This window comes from Vicugna pacos, chromosome 17, assembly GCF_048564905.1.
Source record: "Vicugna pacos chromosome 17, VicPac4, whole genome shotgun sequence".
In the NCBI taxonomy this organism is placed as follows: Eukaryota; Metazoa; Chordata; class Mammalia; order Artiodactyla; family Camelidae; genus Vicugna; species Vicugna pacos.
This window is the reverse complement of record NC_133003.1, coordinates 18,608,610-18,628,542: the sequence shown is the minus strand read 5'-3', so window position 1 is coordinate 18,628,542 and position 19,933 is coordinate 18,608,610. Positions and strand designations below refer to the sequence as shown.

The 19,933-nt window shown below is 49.3% G+C and overlaps 1 protein-coding gene across 1 annotated transcript; it reads left to right on the top strand.

The window, feature by feature from the left end:
• Nucleotides 1–3,053: 3,053 nt before the first annotated feature.
• On the top strand, nt 3,054–4,897 carry TMEM158 (transmembrane protein 158). Its single transcript, XM_072940789.1, has one exon. The coding sequence runs from the start codon at nt 3,381–3,383 to the stop codon at nt 4,260–4,262; it is 882 nt and encodes a 293-aa protein (XP_072796890.1). The 5' UTR covers nt 3,054–3,380; the 3' UTR covers nt 4,263–4,897.
• The last annotated feature ends 15,036 nt before the right edge of the window (nt 4,898–19,933 follow it).

The window sequence follows — 19,933 nt, the reverse complement described above, 5'->3', positions numbered from 1 at the left end:
TGGACTTTGCCAGCAGCCAGGCTATCTTGCACCTGCTTCCTCATCATTAAAACAGGACAATAACCTCCAAATCACAAGGTTGTTGGTGAAGGCGGAGGCCATTTAGCAGGGCTGTGATTAACAATGAGGTTGTCGGACGAGGTTTGAATTTTGGTTCCACCACTGTGATTTTGTACAAGTGACTTATAATCCCTCTGAGACTCAGTTTACCTTGTCTGTAAAATGGCCACAGTAATCTCATCTCCAGGAGACAATGGTGGGCATGCATTTTAAGTGCTTGACACAGTGCCTGGAGCAGAATAAGTGTCTTTTAAGGAATGGTTATCATCGGTAAAGGTACCAATGCCAGGCCAAGCTCAGAAGAGGGGCTCACTTGGCAGGATTTCTCTCCCCTTCAAATTCTTCTACACATGTATCACCCAGGCCCCATTTTCCTCCTCCCCGGTCTCTCTTAGACAGTCCCTGTCTTTCCATTACAGCCAAAGTTTATTTCCTCAAAAAGTCTTTGCTGAAATCTTACCAGAAGCCCAGCATGATGTTAGAATCTCTGAACAGAAAAGAAACACCAGCAGTGGCCCTGCCCACCACACACACAGGGTATCCACAAGCAAATAATGAACGCACCAGACAGAATTAAGTCTTAGTAACAGCTTGAGCTGGCAACAGCAGCCTTGTCCCAAGGCAGCCCGTGATTAATTATCAAATGAATTGTGCAGGCTGTAATTGCTACCAGAAGTGTGTGGAGGAAAATCTCACTTCTGACCACAGTGGTCAGGGAGGATAAACCTTCACACCCTGGAGATCTGGCTGAGACACTTGCGGAAATCACGAAGCAACAGGAAACTACAGGGAACAGGACCGTCAGGCTCCAATCACCCAAACACTGGGGGCTTCCAGCCCTCCCCCATGCCTGCTACAGAGGCCCAGCTCTTCAGCTGTTTCAGCAATCAGCCCACAAGTTTCCCATCTGAGGAATGGGGTTTCTCAGGCAGGTAGGAATGAAAGAATTTTCTCCCCCACTTCCCAGTGCCCCCACAACACACACACCAACACAACTACCACAACCTGCACAAGTGACTGATATAGTTGAACCTCTGCTTTCTAAGCCCCTCTTTTCTCTGTCCTATTTTTACGATTCTTTTGGGGTTTTATTTTTCAGTCTACAGCATGTGGTTCACTCCACCCACATAATAAGAGAGAACTAACAAGTTACTGTACCTGTAGCGCACTGAGGTCACTGGATGAAAGGAATTCAAATAACCAAGAGAGACCTTTTTGTTAAGTATAATTTCAATAGGCAGCACAAGGAAAAATTAGCTAACACAGGGGAGGGACATCGGAAATGAAGTGAAAGGACTGGGCGTCATTACTAATTATTTTCTTTGAAGTCCTCTTGATTGTTTTCTAACAATACAGTCCAGGTAGAAAACTTGCTATTTATATTTTATAGACAAAATAGAGATGTATCAAAGTCTTCCATTTGTCTGATAAAAATGATAGGACTTGGGGAGATGGAAGGAATCTCATTTGCCTCTCTCCCTTAAATCTGATAGAAGGAAAGTCTGGGCTTATCTGGAACATTCTTCCTAGTCTTTCAGCTTGCCCTGGCTCATACCCCTCAGTGCTGCTGGCCGTCAGGCTCTGGAAGATCAATTCAGCCTTCCAGCACGGACTCTGCCCAGCCAGGAGGTTCCCCATGGCACCTGGCTCCTCCACCAGCCTGGGCAGGGTCAGGGCAGAGCCAGGTGGGCGGCTCCTGGCCCGCAGGCTGGTAGGAACTGCGTGAGTCTTGTTGCCAAGTCAGAATAATGACTTGCCCAGCAGGGAAGAGGCCAGGTAGGTTTGGGACCTTTATTTTGGGGCTGTTTTTACATCTTCCTCAACCTGGTTTTACTCATTGTTAGAAACAAGAGACAGATCTGCCAGAAATGTATAATCAGCCACCAAGCCTAGCAATGTAGCTATGTTCAGAGAACTTACATGGTTTAGAGGAAGCGTTGTTTTGGGGAGGGTCTTTTTCTGCTCCCTCCAGCCCTTCCCACAGACTCAGGAACAGCTGGTGCTCAGGGAGCAAGCACACTGGCTTTAGACCACAAAGATGTCCCCTTGGAGCAGCATTACTGAATTTTCCTACCAAGTGTAAAAGGCCACATTGCTACTGAAGTGTTTTGTTTTGTTTGTTTGTTTGTTTGTTTGTTTGTTTTAATATAAATCTGATCTTGGCACATTATTTTTGACAGGTCTCCCTCCACTTAATATCTTAACGGGGATGACTCTTCTCTTGACACGCATTCTACATAGAAATCCTTCATAAATGCATGCTCACTGGACCTGCCAGGAAAGGGCCCTGCACCAGAGGAGCTGTTTCCCGGGAGTTGAAGTCCCCATGGGGAACCCCAGAGCCACAAGGCTACGGGGCTCACCTTGCCACCACTGACCCTCTCCACCCCGAACTCCTAGAGTTCTTAGAATTTTCCTCGGGGGTTCGCTTGCTGTGAGAACATCAAGTAAATCTATTGCATTGGAAGAGCCTTAAAACCCAGCCAAACTCTCCAGATTTTAAAAGACAAAAGGCAAAAAGACTACTGGCCAGGAGGTCTGGTTCTGGCTCTTGGGTGGCCTAGGGAAATCATCCCCTCTCTCGGCCTGTTTTTTCCTTCTGTAAAATAAGCGGGATCCAGCCGAGGACTAAGGCGAGACATCGCAAGCCCCGCTCAGGTGTGACGACGGGGTGGTCGCCGGGCCCCCGAGCCTCCCTCCGAGGACGCAATTATTTCAGAGCACCTTCTCTGCTAGGAGTTGGACTCAGGCGATGTAGCGGAGCCGCCCCGTGAGTCCGCAAGCTTGGCGGGCCGGGCCAACCCCCGCCCGGACGATCGGGTTGATCCCCACCGACGCCTCGGCCCCGCCCACGCGCCGGCCTCCGAGGCCCACCCCCGCGCGCTGCCGGCACCCCTCCCGACCTGCCCCGCGACGCCCCCGCTCCCGCCGCTGAGCGTGCCGCCCCGCCCTCCCCGGAGTCTCCGTACCACGCGGGCGGAGGGCTGGGCGGGACGGGGCGGGACGCGCGGGAGGCGGAGCCGAACCGGGGAATCCTGCTCCCGGCGAGTGCCGGGCCCCGCAGAGCAGCCTGCCCGTCCGAGGGCCCCCGCACCGGGGGCGGCGGGGAACCCCAGACGCCACCGGGCCGGGACGGAGCCCCGCGCGGAGCGAGCAGCCGCCACTGCCTCCGCGCCGCCCTAGCGGACTGGAGGGGGCCCGGCGCTTCCTCACTCCGCCCGCCGCCAGCCCCCGCGGTCCCGCCGTCCGCTCGCCGGCCCGTCTCCCGCACGCCATGCAGCCGCCTCCAACCCCGCGCGCGTAGGCGCCCGCCGCAGGCCATGCTGCCCCTGCTCGTCGCGCTGCTGGCCGCCGCCTGCCCACTGCCGCCAACCTGCGGCGGGGCTACGGACGCGCCCGGCCTCCTCGGGGCGCCCCTCAACGTCTCGGTCAACGCGTCGTCCGCGGGCGAGCCCGCCGCCCCGCGGCTGCTGGCCTCGGCAGCGCCCGGGGCCCCCGAACAACCGGGCCCGGAGGAGGAGGCGGCGGCGCCGTGCAACATCAGCGTGCAGCGGCAGATGCTGAGCTCGCTGCTCGTGCGCTGGGGCCGCCCGCGGGGCTTCCAGTGTGACCTGCTGCTCTTCTCCACCAACGCGCACGGCCGCGCCTTCTTCGCCGCAGCCTTCCACCGTGTCGGGCCGCCGCTGCTCATCGAGCACCTGGGGTTGGCGGCGGGCGGCGCGCAGCAGGACCTGCGCCTCTGCGTGGGCTGCGGCTGGGTGCGCGGCCGCCGCCCCGGCCGCCTCCGACCTGCCGGCGCCACCGCCGGGGCGCCCACCGCGCTGCCCGCCTACCCCGGGGCCGAGCCCCCTGGGCCGCTGTGGCTGCAGGGCGAGCCGCTGCATTTCTGCTGCCTGGACTTCAGCCTGGAGGAGTTGCAGGGAGAGCCGGGCTGGCGGCTGAACCGCAAGCCCATCGAGTCCACGCTGGTGGCCTGCTTCATGACCCTGGTCATCGTAGTGTGGAGCGTGGCCGCCCTCATCTGGCCGGTGCCCATCATCGCCGGTTTCCTGCCCAACGGCATGGAGCAGCGCCGGACCACCGCCAGCGCCGCCGCCGCCGCCCCCGCCGCCGTGCCCGCGGGGACCACCGCCGCCGCCGCAGCCGCCGCCGCCGCCGCCGCCGCCGCCGCGGCCGTCACCTCGGGGGCGGCGACCAAGTGACCCACCCTGCTCCTCCCCGCGTCTGCCCTGTGTCCGTGCTCTCGGTGCCTTTCCCGCCGGGAGCCTCGGCCGGTGTGCTTCGTGCTGTAGTGACCGTTAGTTCTTCTTCCGGGGAGGGGACCGCCGGAGAGGCCCCAGAGTGTGGGAAAAGCAAGGTTTGTGCCGCTCTTCTGGCTCCGAAACGCGGGTGCAAGCCCTTGCCCTGCAGGGTGGGATCCGCAGCTTGGAAGGCTGAGAGGAGGAACTGGGGCCCTTTCCCCTCTTCGCGTCCCCCTGCCCTCCTCCCTCCCCACACCCACGTGCCCTATATTCATGGCAGAAAATGACCAAATCCTGTGTATTTGTTTTATATATTTAATAACTGTTTTAAATGAAAGTTTTAGTAAAAAAAATCAAATTGCTATTGCTGTAGTAAGAGAAGCTCTTTGTATCTGAACATAGTATTTGAAGTTTGTTGTTTTTTAATTTATTTAAGGGGGGGCATAGGAATGATTTAACACTGATATATTGTTACCGCTGAAAATGAACTTTATGAACCTTTTCCAAGTCGATCTATCCAGTGATGTGGCCAGGTGGGCGTTTCTTCTTGTACTTCTGTGTTTTTTTGGCTTTTAATACAGACATTTTCCTCCAGAGATGCGTATGTAGCTTTTTCTTTATTTGATTCAGAAAAGGACTCCAAGAATTATAAGATGATCCCCTGAACCGTGAGGAAGGGAATCCTCAAAAAGTTAGAGAAGTGCTAACTCTGTTTCCCTCACCTGTCCGGGAGAGGTAGGATAGAAACCATATTGCTTGCGCTAATGGCAGTTGTTTTGCCTCTTACCACACTGTCCCCCACCCAATACCCCTCAGCCTCACTGACACTTGTCAGGGTGGCATACAGGGTTTTATGTGATTTATTGCTTTACCCATTTCCCCCAAGCTCTGCAGAATACCAGGTAAAGTGCCAACATGGTAAAATCAATAGTTCTTCTGAGCCGGGTGTCTTTGACGGAAATGATTCATTTTAAAAGGCATGTAGATTTTCTTTTCATATGTGTAAGCTTTACTGTATGAACATGTTTCAAAAGCTGATTTTAAAACTTGAGATATTTTGGCATTAAGATTTTTTTCAAGGTAAACTCTTAGGGACTAAATAGTTCATGATCACACTCCTGGGTTCCCATGTTACAGTGTCTGCTGGGCAGTAGTTTCAGATTCTTCCCAGTTTTCAGAAGAGTAAATGAAAAGCCCTTAAAGTGACTTAATATGAAAGCCATTTTAAACACCTTAAAAATTTTTTAAGCTACTTTTCCCTTGCTCCATCTCCTCCCTACTTTTGAGTGAATACTTGATACTGTGTTAGAGCATACTTGTGTCGTGAATACTAGGTACTGTTCTTGACAGTTCTCCAAGTGGGATTCCTGGAACAACAACATCAGTAGCATCTGGGAACCTGTTAGAGATGCAAAACTGGGCCCCACCCACCCAGAACCTACAGATGCAGAAACTCTAGGGTGGGGCCCAGCAATATACTTAACAAGCCCTGGGAGGGATTCCGATGTGTTTCAAGTTTGAGATCTGCTGCCTGGTAGCAGAAGGGAATGTTCAAAGTATGTAGCCTTCTTTTATCTTGAGATGCCTCTACTATATCAAAGAAATGGGACCCTCTTTTCACCAGAATCTGTCTGAAGGAGAGGCTGGGTCATTGCCCTGCAGCTTCAGCTGTCCTTCTGGCTCTTTGGGGTCCAGGATATCTCTGGCATAGAGGAAGGGGTAAGGGTGGTGGTCTTTATCTCCTGATCCAGACACTGAAGAAGTTCAGTGTAATGCAAATCTGCTAGCCTCACAAGTCATCATAAACCTTATACCTGCAAAGCAAGGTGGTTGTGAACTGCACTCTTCTCTAACCCTGTGCTAACTAGCAGGAGAAAATCAATAACTTTGCTAACCTTGGTCAATTTTAATATAATCATAGCATGTGTCATTCTGGAGGGCACATTAAGTATTCTTAGGTCAACACACACATAGAGTCATTCTCTGTGATTTTTTCCAAGATGGAAACTGAGGCTCAAAGAGGTTTAGCATTTTGCCTACAATCATACAACTACATGAAGAAGCAGAGCTGAAACCAAACCTAGGTCTTCTGCCTCCATGACTAGTATTTTCCCATCACCAGAAACTTCCCTTCCTTGGAGAATTAGGAGCTAGCCACTCAAAGTCTGATCCTCTGTTGACCCACCCCTGTCACTGTCAGATTCTGGGCAGCCATGAGCACAAAGGAGCCAGAGAGCATTAATTTTAAATAAGACACCTAGGCACTTGATAAAACTTTATATTTATAGATAGATAGATAGATAGATAGATAGGCCGACCTAGATCTACACACCCACACACACGCATACACATACACACTGGATGGGCTGGTTAGTTCTCCTTTATGCTGACTGGCTGCTTTCTGAGAGCCAGAGCTCTAAGCAGGAGACTACAAAGTGAGGATGAAGCCTGTGTCCTGTTGGTCTCTTTAAGTTGGAACCATTCACTAGGTAAAGGAAGTCAGACGCTGGCAAGCTCGGCTTCAGGGTCTGTGCCCCCCGTCAGTTTGATTTACATCATCTCAGCAGTGGAACACTTCCAAGATTGCATTTTACTAAAGGTCAATCAGTACTTCTTTGACAGGAAAGAAGTGTGCCACTGTAGCCTGTGTGCATGCGTGAGCACATGCATGCAGAATCCCCAGATTCCAGTCCATTCTTAAAGCTTCCTGGGGACAGCTTGAGTTGCCTGTGACATAGCTAAGTCCCCAGGATAAATCATCATTCTCAGTTATTCTTGCTTTTCCTGAGAGAGAGAGATTCCCCCTGAGGAGGAGGTGTACCCACCCTACCAAACCCAGCCACTGCTGTCAGCTGCCCTACTGAGTTGTCTACATTCCTCATGGGAGCTGCCCTCAGCCCTGAATCTACATACCCTGGTCTCCTCCAGGGCTTGCCTCAGCTGAAGAGAGCCTCCCAGCCCCAAGCCACACCCCCTTTCCAGGGCCCCACATCCAATGACTGACTGACACCCGGCATAGTGCTCTCTGGACAGCTCCGAAGGGCGCTGCATCTTCAGGACTCCTCACCGGGTTAGCTGAGGCTTCCACTGAGACTCCATGGAGGCTTTTGATTTCTCCCTCTGCCCACTCCTGCCGCCTCCCATCCCTTCCCTTCCACAGGTAGTAATCCAAGAGCACTCCCTAAGAAACCTCCTGAACACTGATCCTAGCTCATAGCCTGCTTTTCCGGGAACCCAACTTGTGACTGGCAGTTTACCTAAGGAGATGCAGAGTTGTTCCAGCCACATGGTCATTAGGCATGTCTGAGGAGCAGATCACATGAATGATTATTATTTGTATTCTTTTTACACTGATCACGTTTCTATTTTTCTCTTCTGTTTGGATAGTTCTCTAATATCCACAATTAGTGGTGATATGGGATATATCCCCTAATGCCAATTCTTGCTGAATTATTGCACTATGTATATATAGTCAAAAGAAGAAGGCCTGTTTCTTACCCTCTCAAATCCTGGTATCTATCAGTCCAGATACACTGGGTTATGCTGCAATAATAAGTAACCCGAACATCTCAGCAGCCTAACAAAAGGAAGATCTAGTCCTTGTTCATGCTACATGTCAGGTGAAGGATGGGCCACAGGAAAGGCATTTGGGGGACCTACAATGGGATGGGCACTGGACAGTTGGGAACAGGTTCTGCTGGCTTCCCTCTTCTAAGAGCAACCCCTGAGTCTACAGCCCCATCAACTCTCCTCTGCCCCAAAACAGTCTTCTCCTTTGGCCCTGGAAGGCTCGCATCACTGAGTTCCAAACTCTCCCACCCAGCCTGAGAGGCATGCCCCATGGTGCTGGCTCCAGGCTGTCACCATGTGTTGAGAGGGTACCCGGGGTGATTAACACAGCTCAGAAAGGACACTTTGCTACAGAGCATCATCCTTGTACTCTTGCTTGAACTTAGATGGTATCTATTCATTGTAGAAGTGTTAGAAATGATGGCACTAAAAAAGAAGGGAAAGAGAACTCATCTTTCTACTACCCCCAAATCAGCCCTGCCAATGTTTTGGTGCGTATACCTCCAGTCTATTTTTACACACATATATGTGTCCAGGAGTAGTTATTTATATTGAAACTAGAATTGTGCTGTACCTGTTTTGAAAACTTTTCTTTGTTATACAAGTGCTACATCATAGAAAACAGAAAATACCCTTCATAAGGTAAATGAGTCAATGTCAGCAACAACTACAGCATCCACAGGGATCGTGGCTAACATTTATCAACAAACGTTCATGCATATATTATCTATATTTTAACGCCAGCAGGCGCCTGCTTCTCAGAGACCTGCTTTCTCCACTCAGGGCCTCCTTGGTGGTTCCCTCCCTCTGCAGAAGGTAATGGAGGGCTTCTCGGGGCAGGGGGTGTATGAAGGCTGTATTCCTGATGTGGGTCAGAGGGCAGCGGCACAGGATATTGAAATCTATCTGAGGCCAAAGGCTTGATGGAGACTGTTGTGGGGAGTTAGCAGGGGAGGTCTTCTATCTTTCCAATCCCAACTCTATGATCTCCAGATACATATCAAAGCCAGACCAAACTTCCCACCCCTCCTGGAAAAACATCTCTACTTGAGTCTGAGGTTTCAGATGAGGCTTATAAGGAACAGGACACAACTTTAGAGGATGGACAATGCGCTTCATCTCCTCCAGTCATAACCACGGAGCTGCCTTGTATTGTCTGGGTTTATTTGAAGTCTTTGGTATGAAATGAATTCTGAGATTCAATAAGCAGGAAGGATATTGCTCCTGTATAATGCTGCCCCAAAAGCTGTCACAACTCCAGGTGGCCAAGTCACAGCTGCATTCAGAAGCCTCTGCTGCTGGGGGCGGGGACCAAAGACAGAACCTCCCAGATAGAGGAAGGAGATGGGGCCAGAGGTGGGGCATCTGGCCAAAGACAGGAACCATCACTGGGTCAAAATCTATTCAGTACCAATCACAGTAAACGGACTGCGTTAAGCCCTTATGGGGGGATCTCGTCTAGGACCTGGTTCCCTAGAAGCTGAGCCTGAGATGAAGAGATTCATACCGGGGATTTAAGGTGGGATTCTCTCAGGACAGAGAGCAGAGGAAGCAGGAGGGGTGGGGGGAGGAGCACGGCAAGGGTGTGGTCTCCGCTGGAGTCGGCTTCAGCCTGATCCCATGGGGGCTCTGGAGCAGTAACTCCAACACAGAGCTGCCCCCGCCGGCTCCTGGATGCAGAGCGCTGGTCTTTTGTCCTCCCATTTCAGTCACTGGCCAAAGTCTGGGTGTCGGGGCTGCACAGCCTCTCTGGCAGCTCCCACTTAGCTCGGCCCAGTTCTCCAGAGAACAGCAGCTGGGAGATGTCAGCAGCCCACACTCCCAGCAGCTCGGGGAGGGGTGCGCAGGTCTGTAAAAGGGGTCTGGGCAAGGCAGCCACAGGATCCACTGAGACCTCACCTCACTCGTGAGTCCCATTCCCAGCAGGGCAGGTGGGGAGTGAAGCTGAAAGGCACCGGGTGAACTGCAAACTGTCCCACTCGCGGGCTAACCTGTTTCACGCCTTTGCCAGTCTCAGGTGATGTCTGGCTGGCCAGCCTTGCCTCTGCCTGTCCTGCACTTATGCTAGCTGAGCTCTGTCTGGTAGGCTGGCCCTCCCTGATAAAGTCTGAAGTTCCTGCCATTCGCTTCTGCTTTCAACGTCCTGGCTGCCTGGTACCTGGCGTTACAGGGGAGGTCCCACAGCATTAGAGTAGCATTAGATACAGCACTAGCATCCCTGAGACTCTCAGCAGACTGGCAGGAACATATGACAGGGCACCAGGCCACCTGCTCAAGGTACTGGCCTTGCCATTAATGAGCTGTTTGGCCTCGGTTCCTTGCCTACAAAACAAGGTTATTGAATGAGGTGAGCCCTTTGTCCTTCCAGGCCTGCAGTTTCCAGGTTAGTTAGACCACACCAGCTACAAAGACATACCCCTCAGGCATTTTTTCACTAGGGAGACTGAAACAGAGGCCAAGGCCACTCATCTTTCTGGGTGACTTGAATAGGAAAAATATGATACAAATAAAAGAGGGTTTTTAAGATATCAGAGAGGTGCTTTTTTGTTTGTTTTGTTTTGTTTTTTTGTTTTTGCCACTGGACAGCTTGCATTGGCTGCCTGTATGGGTCTAATAATCTATAAAATTATGATTTTTCGCTTTATTCAAATGGCCAGGGCCAAGGAATAAAGGTCTTTTAAGCCAAAGAGGTGAACAAGAAATGAGAAATTTTTCACATTAAAAACAAAATGACTTCTTTGACTTTTGAGCTAACACTGGCTGTCATACTCTCAGGCAGGGTCTACACAAGGCCCAGGGACAGGAGGCAATTAGCATGGTTGTGCACCTATGACATGCCAGTAAGTGGACCTTCCAAACCCTCACAGCAATCTTAGGAGAGAGGCAATATTTTCACTGTTGTAATGATTTATGTATAGTTTCAGGCACTGGGAGACTGTATACCTTACTCCAGTTCACAGCTCGGACACAGGGGAGCGTCACAAAGCCCACCCCTCCTACGAATCCATGCCCCCTTGCTAAGGAAGGGTTTACACACCCGTTTTAGTAATCCTTCCAGAAGTTCCTTTAAAGCACACAAACAAACGTGAATGCATCTAACACCTGCATCCCTTTGCTTGCTTTTTTTTCTTTTCTTTTCTTTTTTTTTGTTCCTGTATAAACCAGATTTAGAACATTTAGATCTAACCAGGCATATTTTCACTTACGGTAAACAGAAGTTTATTTTTAAGCAGGTTTTTCCAAATTAAAAATTAAATGGTCAGTTAGGGAAATTGTCTTTTTCTGATAAGAATCTCCAGTGCCAGACTGAAAATATGCATCCCACGGGAGACAAGGTCATTCTTACATGGACTATATAAGATTTGGAGTTTGGGTGCTGGATATCCAGGGAAGTTCCAGGAGAGCCTGCTGCCTAGAACCTGTCGTGTGAGGTCACAGTGAGGTCACATGCAGCCTTCCCTATTGGAGGAGAAGCCACCAATGCCAAGTTGAATTTGGGAGCAGCACACACACTCTGCTGGGGGAAGAGGGAGAGCTTGCCGTAGACATTGCTCCCAGGTCATCCTGACTATACCCCTATGTGTCCCTGTGGGCTCTGGGCAAGATGCCTGTTCTACACAAGACATTGGCAAAATTCTTCTGTAAAGGACCAAGTAGGAACTATTTTCAGCTTTGTGGGTCACGCATACCGTCATCACGACGACTCAGCTCTGCCAGGGGTAGCTCAATGACTGCCATCAGAAATATAAAAATGAATGGGTGTGGCTCTATTCTAGTAAAACTTTGGGTATGGACACAGAAATTTGAATTTTGTATAATTTACACAAACTCTATATACAAAATTTGAATTTTGCATCAGTTCCATACATTGTGAATTGTTTTGACTGCTTTTCATCCATTAAAAATATAAAAATTATTCTTAGCTTGCAGATCGTACAAAAGCAGATCCTTTGCCATAGTTTGCAGACCCCTGCTCTACACCATCCATCTTCCAAGTCCAAATGACTGAGGAGTTCCATCCTCAGGCAAAGAGCTGGAAGCGGGGGGAAGATATAGCTCAGTGGTAGAGTGCATGCCCAGCATGCACAAGGTCTTGGGTTCAATCCCCAATACCTCCATTAAAAAATAAATAAATAAACCTAATTACTCCCCCTGTCCCCCCAAAAAGGCAAGAAGCATGTGGAAAGGAGGGTTTGCAACCAAGGAAGGCCCTGGGGAAACTCTATCTGCTCCTTCCCTGAAATGTCCATCTCAGGGTATCAAAGTTCTGATCGGCCGAGTTGACAGACCCTACTACAACACAATCGTAAGTGTGATGGTGCTTTATGGACCACATTTAGAAGTTACACGTCCTTGTCTGTCTACCTAGTAGATTAGAACTGGGAACATAGCAGACTGAATCATGCCCCTATTACTATCCCAAGGGCAGGCACCAGGCTCTTTCAGGTGTGCCTGACTCTGAGCATCAGGCTAGAGCCCGCTTGCTCTGTGAGCAGAGCAGGCAGAGGAGAGGTAGAAGCCGGTAGCCAGACACACTGGCATGATGGTATAACGATGCTGCAAACTGATTCTCAAACCCTTCTGCAAGTCTCCTGGCCACAGCAGGGAATGCCCCTCCACCCCGGGGAAGCTGAGGTATTTACCTAATGCTGCCTCTTGGAAGAGGGAATTTTTTTGTAATATTATGTTTTATTTTTTAAAATTCATGTAAAATGTATCTGCTACCCCACAGTTTGTTTTCTTAAAATTTAGTTATTTCAACTGATCAGCAAATGGTTCTCTTCTGGTTGGCAAGGGCTTGTCCTACGGGGAAGGCAGTGAACAGACATGGGGTCCCTCCAGGAGTGCCCCAGCCCCAACTCATGCAGCTTCCAAATCCCTTCTAAATATAGATCCATGACGAGTGGGGTTATTAAGGTCAAATGAGCCGTGTTTATTATGACTCACATCTGTCTCATTCAGGAGCCCCCAGATCACACTTAATTAGCCAGATGAGATGGCAGAATTCCTGTAGACTCACTCCAGCCTACCAGTTCCATTCAGAGGGAAGCCAAAGACCCAGCAATGCTTGACATCTTAGCTCATGGAATGATTCCATCAGAACGGAGTGAGAAGCAGGACCGGCCAGCTGGGGCAGAGGCATTGGGCAGTGAGGCCAGAGTACTCACGTTCAAATACTGGCCCTGCCACTTGCTAGCTGCTTTCTAGGCCTCAGTTTTCTTGTCTGTAAAGTGGCAGTAGTAACAGTACCTCTCCATAGGTATTATTGTAAAAACTTTAAAAGATAACCTAGCCAAGAGTTTACTTCCTCTCCATGCTCTTCCAGGAACACAGATTCCAACTGGAATCTGGCTTTGCCATGTACTCCCTTGGGTTAAATACTTAACCTCAGCTTTCTTGTCTGTAAAATGGGTATAACAAGGCCTATCCTTGCAGGGCTGTTGGGAGGAAGAGTGAGTGTGAAGCACAAGGCTCATGGACATGCTCAACAAACAGTACTGGCAGTATTATTACTCCAGGGCAGCAGTTCACTCCAGCCCAGGAGACCACCTGTCTCAGTATCACTATATGCCAGGCAGGCCATGGTGAGCCCTGGGTACAAACAGGCCTGGACCTTGCCCTCACAGAACATGCAGCCTCACCTAGTCACTTCCAAGGACCAAATTTTAATCCATGCTTATGGGTAATTGATAGAAACACATGTATGTTATTCTTACTATTAGCTGCTGTTCTCAGAAGCATCACTGAAGAGTGTCGGTGACCACTGGTGTCATGGGCGGCCGGGCAAGCCAGGCCGGTGCTGTGAGAGGGTCGTATGGACTGAGTGCCTTCTCTGTTCCTTTTAAAAAGTGTACTTTTTTTTTAAGTGCATAATGGGGTAGAGATGTAAAGGAAAGACTTGCCTCTATCCAGAGGTGAAGGGATAACATAGTGCAGTCTGCACATATCATGGAGTACTATTCTGACTTAAAAAGGAAGGAGATTCTGACACATGCCACAATATGAATGAATCTTGAAGACATTATGCCAAGTGAAATAAGCTAGTCAAGAAAGGACAAATACTGTATGACTTCACTAGTATTATGAGGTACTTAGAGTAGTCAAAATCATAGAGACAGAAAGTAGGATGGCGGTTGCCCAGAGGGTCGGAGGAGGAAGAATGGTGCCTTGTTGCTTAATGTGACCAGACTTTCTGTTTGGGGTGATAAAAAAGTTTTGGAAACAGTGATGATAGTTTCAAAACACTGTGAATATAATTAATGCCACTAAATTGTACACCTAAAAGTAGTTAAAATGGAAAGTTTTATGTTATATATATATTATCATAACAAAAAAAATTTTTAAATAATAATGACAGAACTAAGGCTTAGCTGTCTCCAACCAAGAACTGACCATAAAAGATGGGTTTATTGTCTGCCCAGGGGAGTGACCCAGAAGCAGCTCCTTGCCCCTGAACCAGGAGCCACCCTGCTCTCTGTGGCAGCCCCGCCCACCCCACTCCGGGCTGGCCTCCTGCTAGTGCCACGTGAACCTCATCACCAGCACTGATGGATGTGGACAAGGCATTTAGGAAGGAGAGCTGGCAGACCCTCTATTCCCGGCAGTGATGCCGGCAGTGGGACCCTGGGTTTCTAGCTCCTGGTGGATAGGAAGCAGGGCCCCCTGGGCAGACAAGCTCCAATATTCCATGAAGGCAGCACTGGAAATGAGAGAGAGAGAGAGGCCTGCTGCCTTTTCCTGTTTCAGCCAATTCCCTCGTCTCTCTCAGGTCTGAGTGGTGCAGGAAAAGCATGATAAAACCATTCCCTCAGTCTCCCCTACCATTGAGAATTATTTCTTTTGTCATTATTCCAAGACTCCCAATGTGTCTCGGGGGCTGGAGGCAGCCACGGGGCTTGGATGGAGTTCATTATCAGGCACAGACTCAGGGCAGAACATAAAAGATTCAGCCTTGACATTTTACAGAGGGAAACAAATTTCTGCAAAGTCATTGTTGGGCTCAAAGAGAGAGGGAGAGCATTTTCATCCAGGCACAGGATGAAAACCCTTAACAACCCTGGCATTGGCGGGAACAGTGGTACCTGCCCACAGGAGACCAACACTGACATCATCTGACCCATGACCACGATGAGGCACTTACATTCTGCTAGACTTGGATTCTTAATCTGTAAGATGAGGGGACATCGAACACCTGCTGGTAGGGCTGTTGGTGCCTGCACTCCCCATAGCACAGTCTAGTACCCCTTCTACTTTCTCAGCCATGCCATACTTTGGTGGAGAAGAAGCAGGCTACACTGGACCACTGATGTGTACTAATATTGAGAGCTATTGTTTACTGAGTTGCTACTGGTGTCAGTCTGTTCTGAGAACTTTTAAATATGCATATAGAAGACTTTCATGTTTCCCCATCCACACTTCCTCCCCAAGGACCATGTCCATCCATATTGGACCAGCTTCCAAACACCATCATTTCTGACTCTTAGGACACTGGCTGCTGAAGTCTGCTATGCCCATGCATGCAATAGGCCAGAAGTGCTGAGGAATTAAGGCACCCCAGGGGGACCCCCAAATCAGTGGATTTACCCCAGCTCCATTGCCGCTCAGGCCAGGTAACACTGATGGGGGCTAAGCATCCCAGTGCCCCCAGTGGCAGCACACTTGCGGGATAAGTCACTCTTGCTGCTCTCTCCCCCTCCCCCATCTCACGTCCTTCTCCCCAAGTGGTATTTCCTGAGATCACCTCCAAAATAAAGTACTTACATCTGAATCTCAGGGTCTGCTTTTGGGGAATGCAGATTCAGATAATGCATAATCGCATTTATTCTTTACAAAGAACCCAGGGAGGCAGATCCTTTGCTCTCCCTTTTACAGATAAGAAACAGGCTTAGAAATATTTAGTAACTTGTCTTAAGTTCCCACAGTGGTGAAGCTTAGGCTTGAATTCCAGCATCTGGTTCCAGTGCCCCACGAAGCCCTCAATCACAGCTAGCCAGTCAATGTGCCCCAGGCAGTGGCTTGCCAGGGAAGCGTGAGGCTGCAGGAGGCAAATCTCCACCCCTTCACCCCACTTTAGTCCTCACCGCGAAGCACGCACCAGCTCTGAGAGAGCGAGAGCGAGAGCGAGAGAGAATGCCTACCGCCAGGTGGCGCCCTCTCCAGGAGGCTCAGGCTGGCTCTGCAGGGACTCTGGACACTTAAAGGTAAAAGGTCCTTAGTTCTGGCCCTACTTGCTCAGAACTAGCTACTTGGAAGAACCAAGGTGCTGCCTTCTGCCTTCTGCCCTTCTACAAAAGGCAGAACCTGAATTAGGAGGTTTCTCAGAAGTCCCAGGACTTCTGGGCTGTCTGAATAACCCACACTCAGTCTTTCTCAGCTGCTCTCCTCTCTCCAAAGCTGCCAGGAGGGTGGAGAGTTTTAAAACCCTCTCTGTGATCACTCAGGGCAGCAAACCAAATTCTATCGCCACTCAGCCCCCTGCATTGTGGGACTAGGCACCCCATTCTGCCTCCTCATTCCCCAGGGCCTGTGGGTGGACCTGGGGCGTGGGGCCAATGGTCAGGTGCAGCAGGACGGTTATTTTGGTTGAGCTGCCCCTGCTCTGGCCTCTGGCCTCACCTGCGCCCCATTCTCTGAGGTGATTCCAGCCCCCGCAGAAGTTGCTCAGCACCTAGTGTCACTGCCCCCAGGACACAAAATGAGCGCTCAAGATGTACGGGGATCCCACTCCTGCCTCCCTGCTGTTAAAGTTCTGATTCCAGACTCACATGTCGAGGGAAATGAGTCTGGCTTTATTTTTTACTTAATAAGCCGTACAAACAAACTCAAATTCCCAAGTGCACCTACCGAATCTGCTATTTTTTAAAAATTTATTTTAACATCTAAAAACGTATCACTGGCTGTCTTAGGTCAGGTTCCCCAAGCAGAAGTTGAGAAGAGCTCTGTGTGCAAGTGACTTATGAAGGATGCAGTCTCAGGGAAGCCACGCCAGGGTGCCATCTCAGGCAAAGTGCCATGGAAGGTAGCTTTAAGGCTGATCCCGTAGGAGCCTGTGCAGTGTAAGTGGAACCTCAGAATCACCCGCCTCCCACCCCCAGTGCTTCTAGACAAGACCTCCACGTTGTCACACCCCATCAGTCATTGGCTAAGGGCCACCCTAAAGGGATGTAAATTCTCAGGCAATGACTCCCCAGATAGCCTAAGACTGGCTTTCCAAAGACTCAACAGGGTCAGCTGTTGAAAGTGTGGCAGTAGGGACACACACACACACACACACACACACAAAACAGTAGAAGGGATCTGAGAGATCTGAGCAGAGCATCATCATTGTCCTGCAAACCTGCCTTATTCCATAGCGGATACAGGCTGGCTTAACAAAAGTAGGCATAATACCAAAAATTTTAAATGATTAATTGTTGGAGTTGAGGCAATGGAGAAACAGAGATAAAAAGTAAACAAATCCAGAGAGAAGAGGCCACGATGGTAGATCAGAAGGAGCAGGAGCTCACCTCCTCTCACAACCACAACAAAACCGCAACAACTGCAGAACGACTACTGATAAAAAAAAGACTGCAGCCTATCAGAAACGATCTTCCACAACTGAAGACATGAAGAAGAAACCACAACGCAATGGGTAAGAGGGGCAGATGCTCGACATAATCAAATCCCATAACCTCTCCCCACCCCGCCCCCCCGCCCCGGGTGGGTGACGCTGGTAAACTAGAGAGAACAGTTACATCGTAGAGGTGCTCCCACAGGAGTCAGAGTTCTGAGCCCCATATCAGGCTCCCCATTCCAGGGGTCCAGCACCAGTAAGAGGAGTCCCAGAGCATGTGACTTCGAAGGCCAGCAGGGCTTAATTCCAGAAGCTCCACAGGACTGGGGGAAACAGGGACTTCGCTCTTAAGGGACCCATGCAAACATCTCACACTCGCTGGGACCAAGGGAGAAAGCAGTGATTTCATAGGGGCTGGGGCCAGACCTACCTGCTGTTCTTGGAGGGTCTCCCTGGGGAAGTGTGGTGGACGAGGCTGTGGCTCACCCTGGGGACACAGACATGGTGGTAAACAGACTGGGGAATATTCATCTGCATGAACTCTCCATCCTAGAGGCAGACATCTTGCTTAAGTCATTAGCACCAAGACCTGGCCCCTCCCAACAGCCTGTAGGATTCATTGCTGGGACCCCCTTCCCCTCCAGGCCAAACAACTAACTGGTTGGGACGCATCCCCACCCATCAGCAGACAGGCTGCAGAAAGACTTATTGAGCCCATAGCCACCTGTAGACATGCCCCTAGATACAGCCCTGCTCACCAGAGGGCCAAGACCCAGCTCCACCCACCAGGGGCAGACACCAGAACTAAGAAAACAACAATCCTATAGCATGAGGAATGAATCCACAAACTCAGGCCAGACTCTACCCTGGGACCAGCTAGCCCCTGGCCCTTGGGTGACAAGAGGGGAGTGCACTGCTGGGATGCATAGGACATCTCCTATAGAGGGTCAATTCTCCAAGGTCAAGAAAAGTAAATGTATCCAGAAGGAAACTCAGTATGCTAGGAAATTTCTAGATAAGGATTACAATGTCAGCATCGAGTTTCCCAGCAGCCAAAGCAAAGAGGGAAAATTAATTGAATGCAAGATGTATGATGCCCACAGGGTTTAGACTCTCTTGCTGGTCCCAGGATTAAGAACTTTCTGCTGGTGGGAATGCAGTTTGGTGCAGCCACTGTGGAGAACAGTATGGAGATTCCTCAAAAGACTAGGAATAGACTTACCGTATGACCCAGGAATCCCGCTCCTGGGCATGTATCCAGAAGGAACCCTACTCCAAAATGACACCTGCACCCCAATGTTCATAGCAGCACTATTTACAATAGCCAAGACATGGAAACAGCCTAAATGTCCATCAACAGATGACTGGATAAAGAAGACGTGGTATATTTACACAATGGGATACTACTCAGCCATAAAAACCAACAACATAATGCCATTTGCAGCAACATGGATGCTCCTGGAGAATGTCATTCTAAGTGAAGTAAGCCAGAAAGAGAAAGAAAAATACCATATGAGATCAGTCATATGTGGAATCTAAAACAAACAAACAAACAAAGCATAAATACAAAACAGAAATAGACTCATAGACATAGAATACAAAATTGTGATTGCCAAGGGGGCGGAGGTGGGAAGGGATAGACGGGATTTCAAAATTGTGGACTAGATAAACAAGATTATACTGTATAGCACAGGGAAATATACACAAGATCTTATGGTAGCTCACAGAGAAAAAAATGTGACAATGAATATATATATGTTCGTGTATAACAGAAAAATTATGCTTTACACTGGAATTTGACACAACATTTTAAACGAGTATAAATAAAAAATGTTTAAAAAATTATTAAAAAAAAGAATTTTCTAAGTATGTAATCCCTGCACACAAGAGAATCTACAACAGAGCTGTCCAACAGAAATACAATTCACGCCACAAATGTGATTTTAAACGTTCTAGTAGCCACACGAGGAAAAAAAAAAAAAGAAGCAGATTCAAAAAATCCCACAATAATGGGGTGTGTCAGAGGGACACAGGAGCAAGCTGAGAGAGCTCCCAGTGAATGGGCAAAGTGAGAACAATTAGAGCAAGAACATAAAGTTGCATTGGATTATAACCCAAAGACTAAAAATAAGTATCTGTGAGTCCATGCTGATACAAATATTGAATAAATAAATACATGGGAAGAAAAGACCAATCTCCCTTCCAGAAGCATTCCCAATAATCTGTGTAGATCTCCACTCTCAAGGGACACGCACAACCCCTCACCTGTAAATGTGGGCAGAGAAAGAGCCATTTTACAGAGGAGAACCTGACCAGCACCACCTCGGTGCCTGATCAAACATTGATCAAGGTTTACGTCAACAGAGACAGCCCTGTTGACTATATACCCTCGGTATGACGTGACAGAAGGGCATTTTGCCTCTAAGGTCTTTCTCCCCAAACCCACAACCCAGGTCTAATCATGAGAAAACATCAGATAAATTCCAACTGAGAGACATTCTACAAAATT

Bases quoted from the DNA above. Each gene is read 5' to 3' on its own strand.
- TMEM158 (XM_072940789.1), top strand. From the start codon at position 3,381: ATGCTGCCCCTGCTCGTCGCGCTGCTGGCCGCCGCCTGCCCACTGCCG.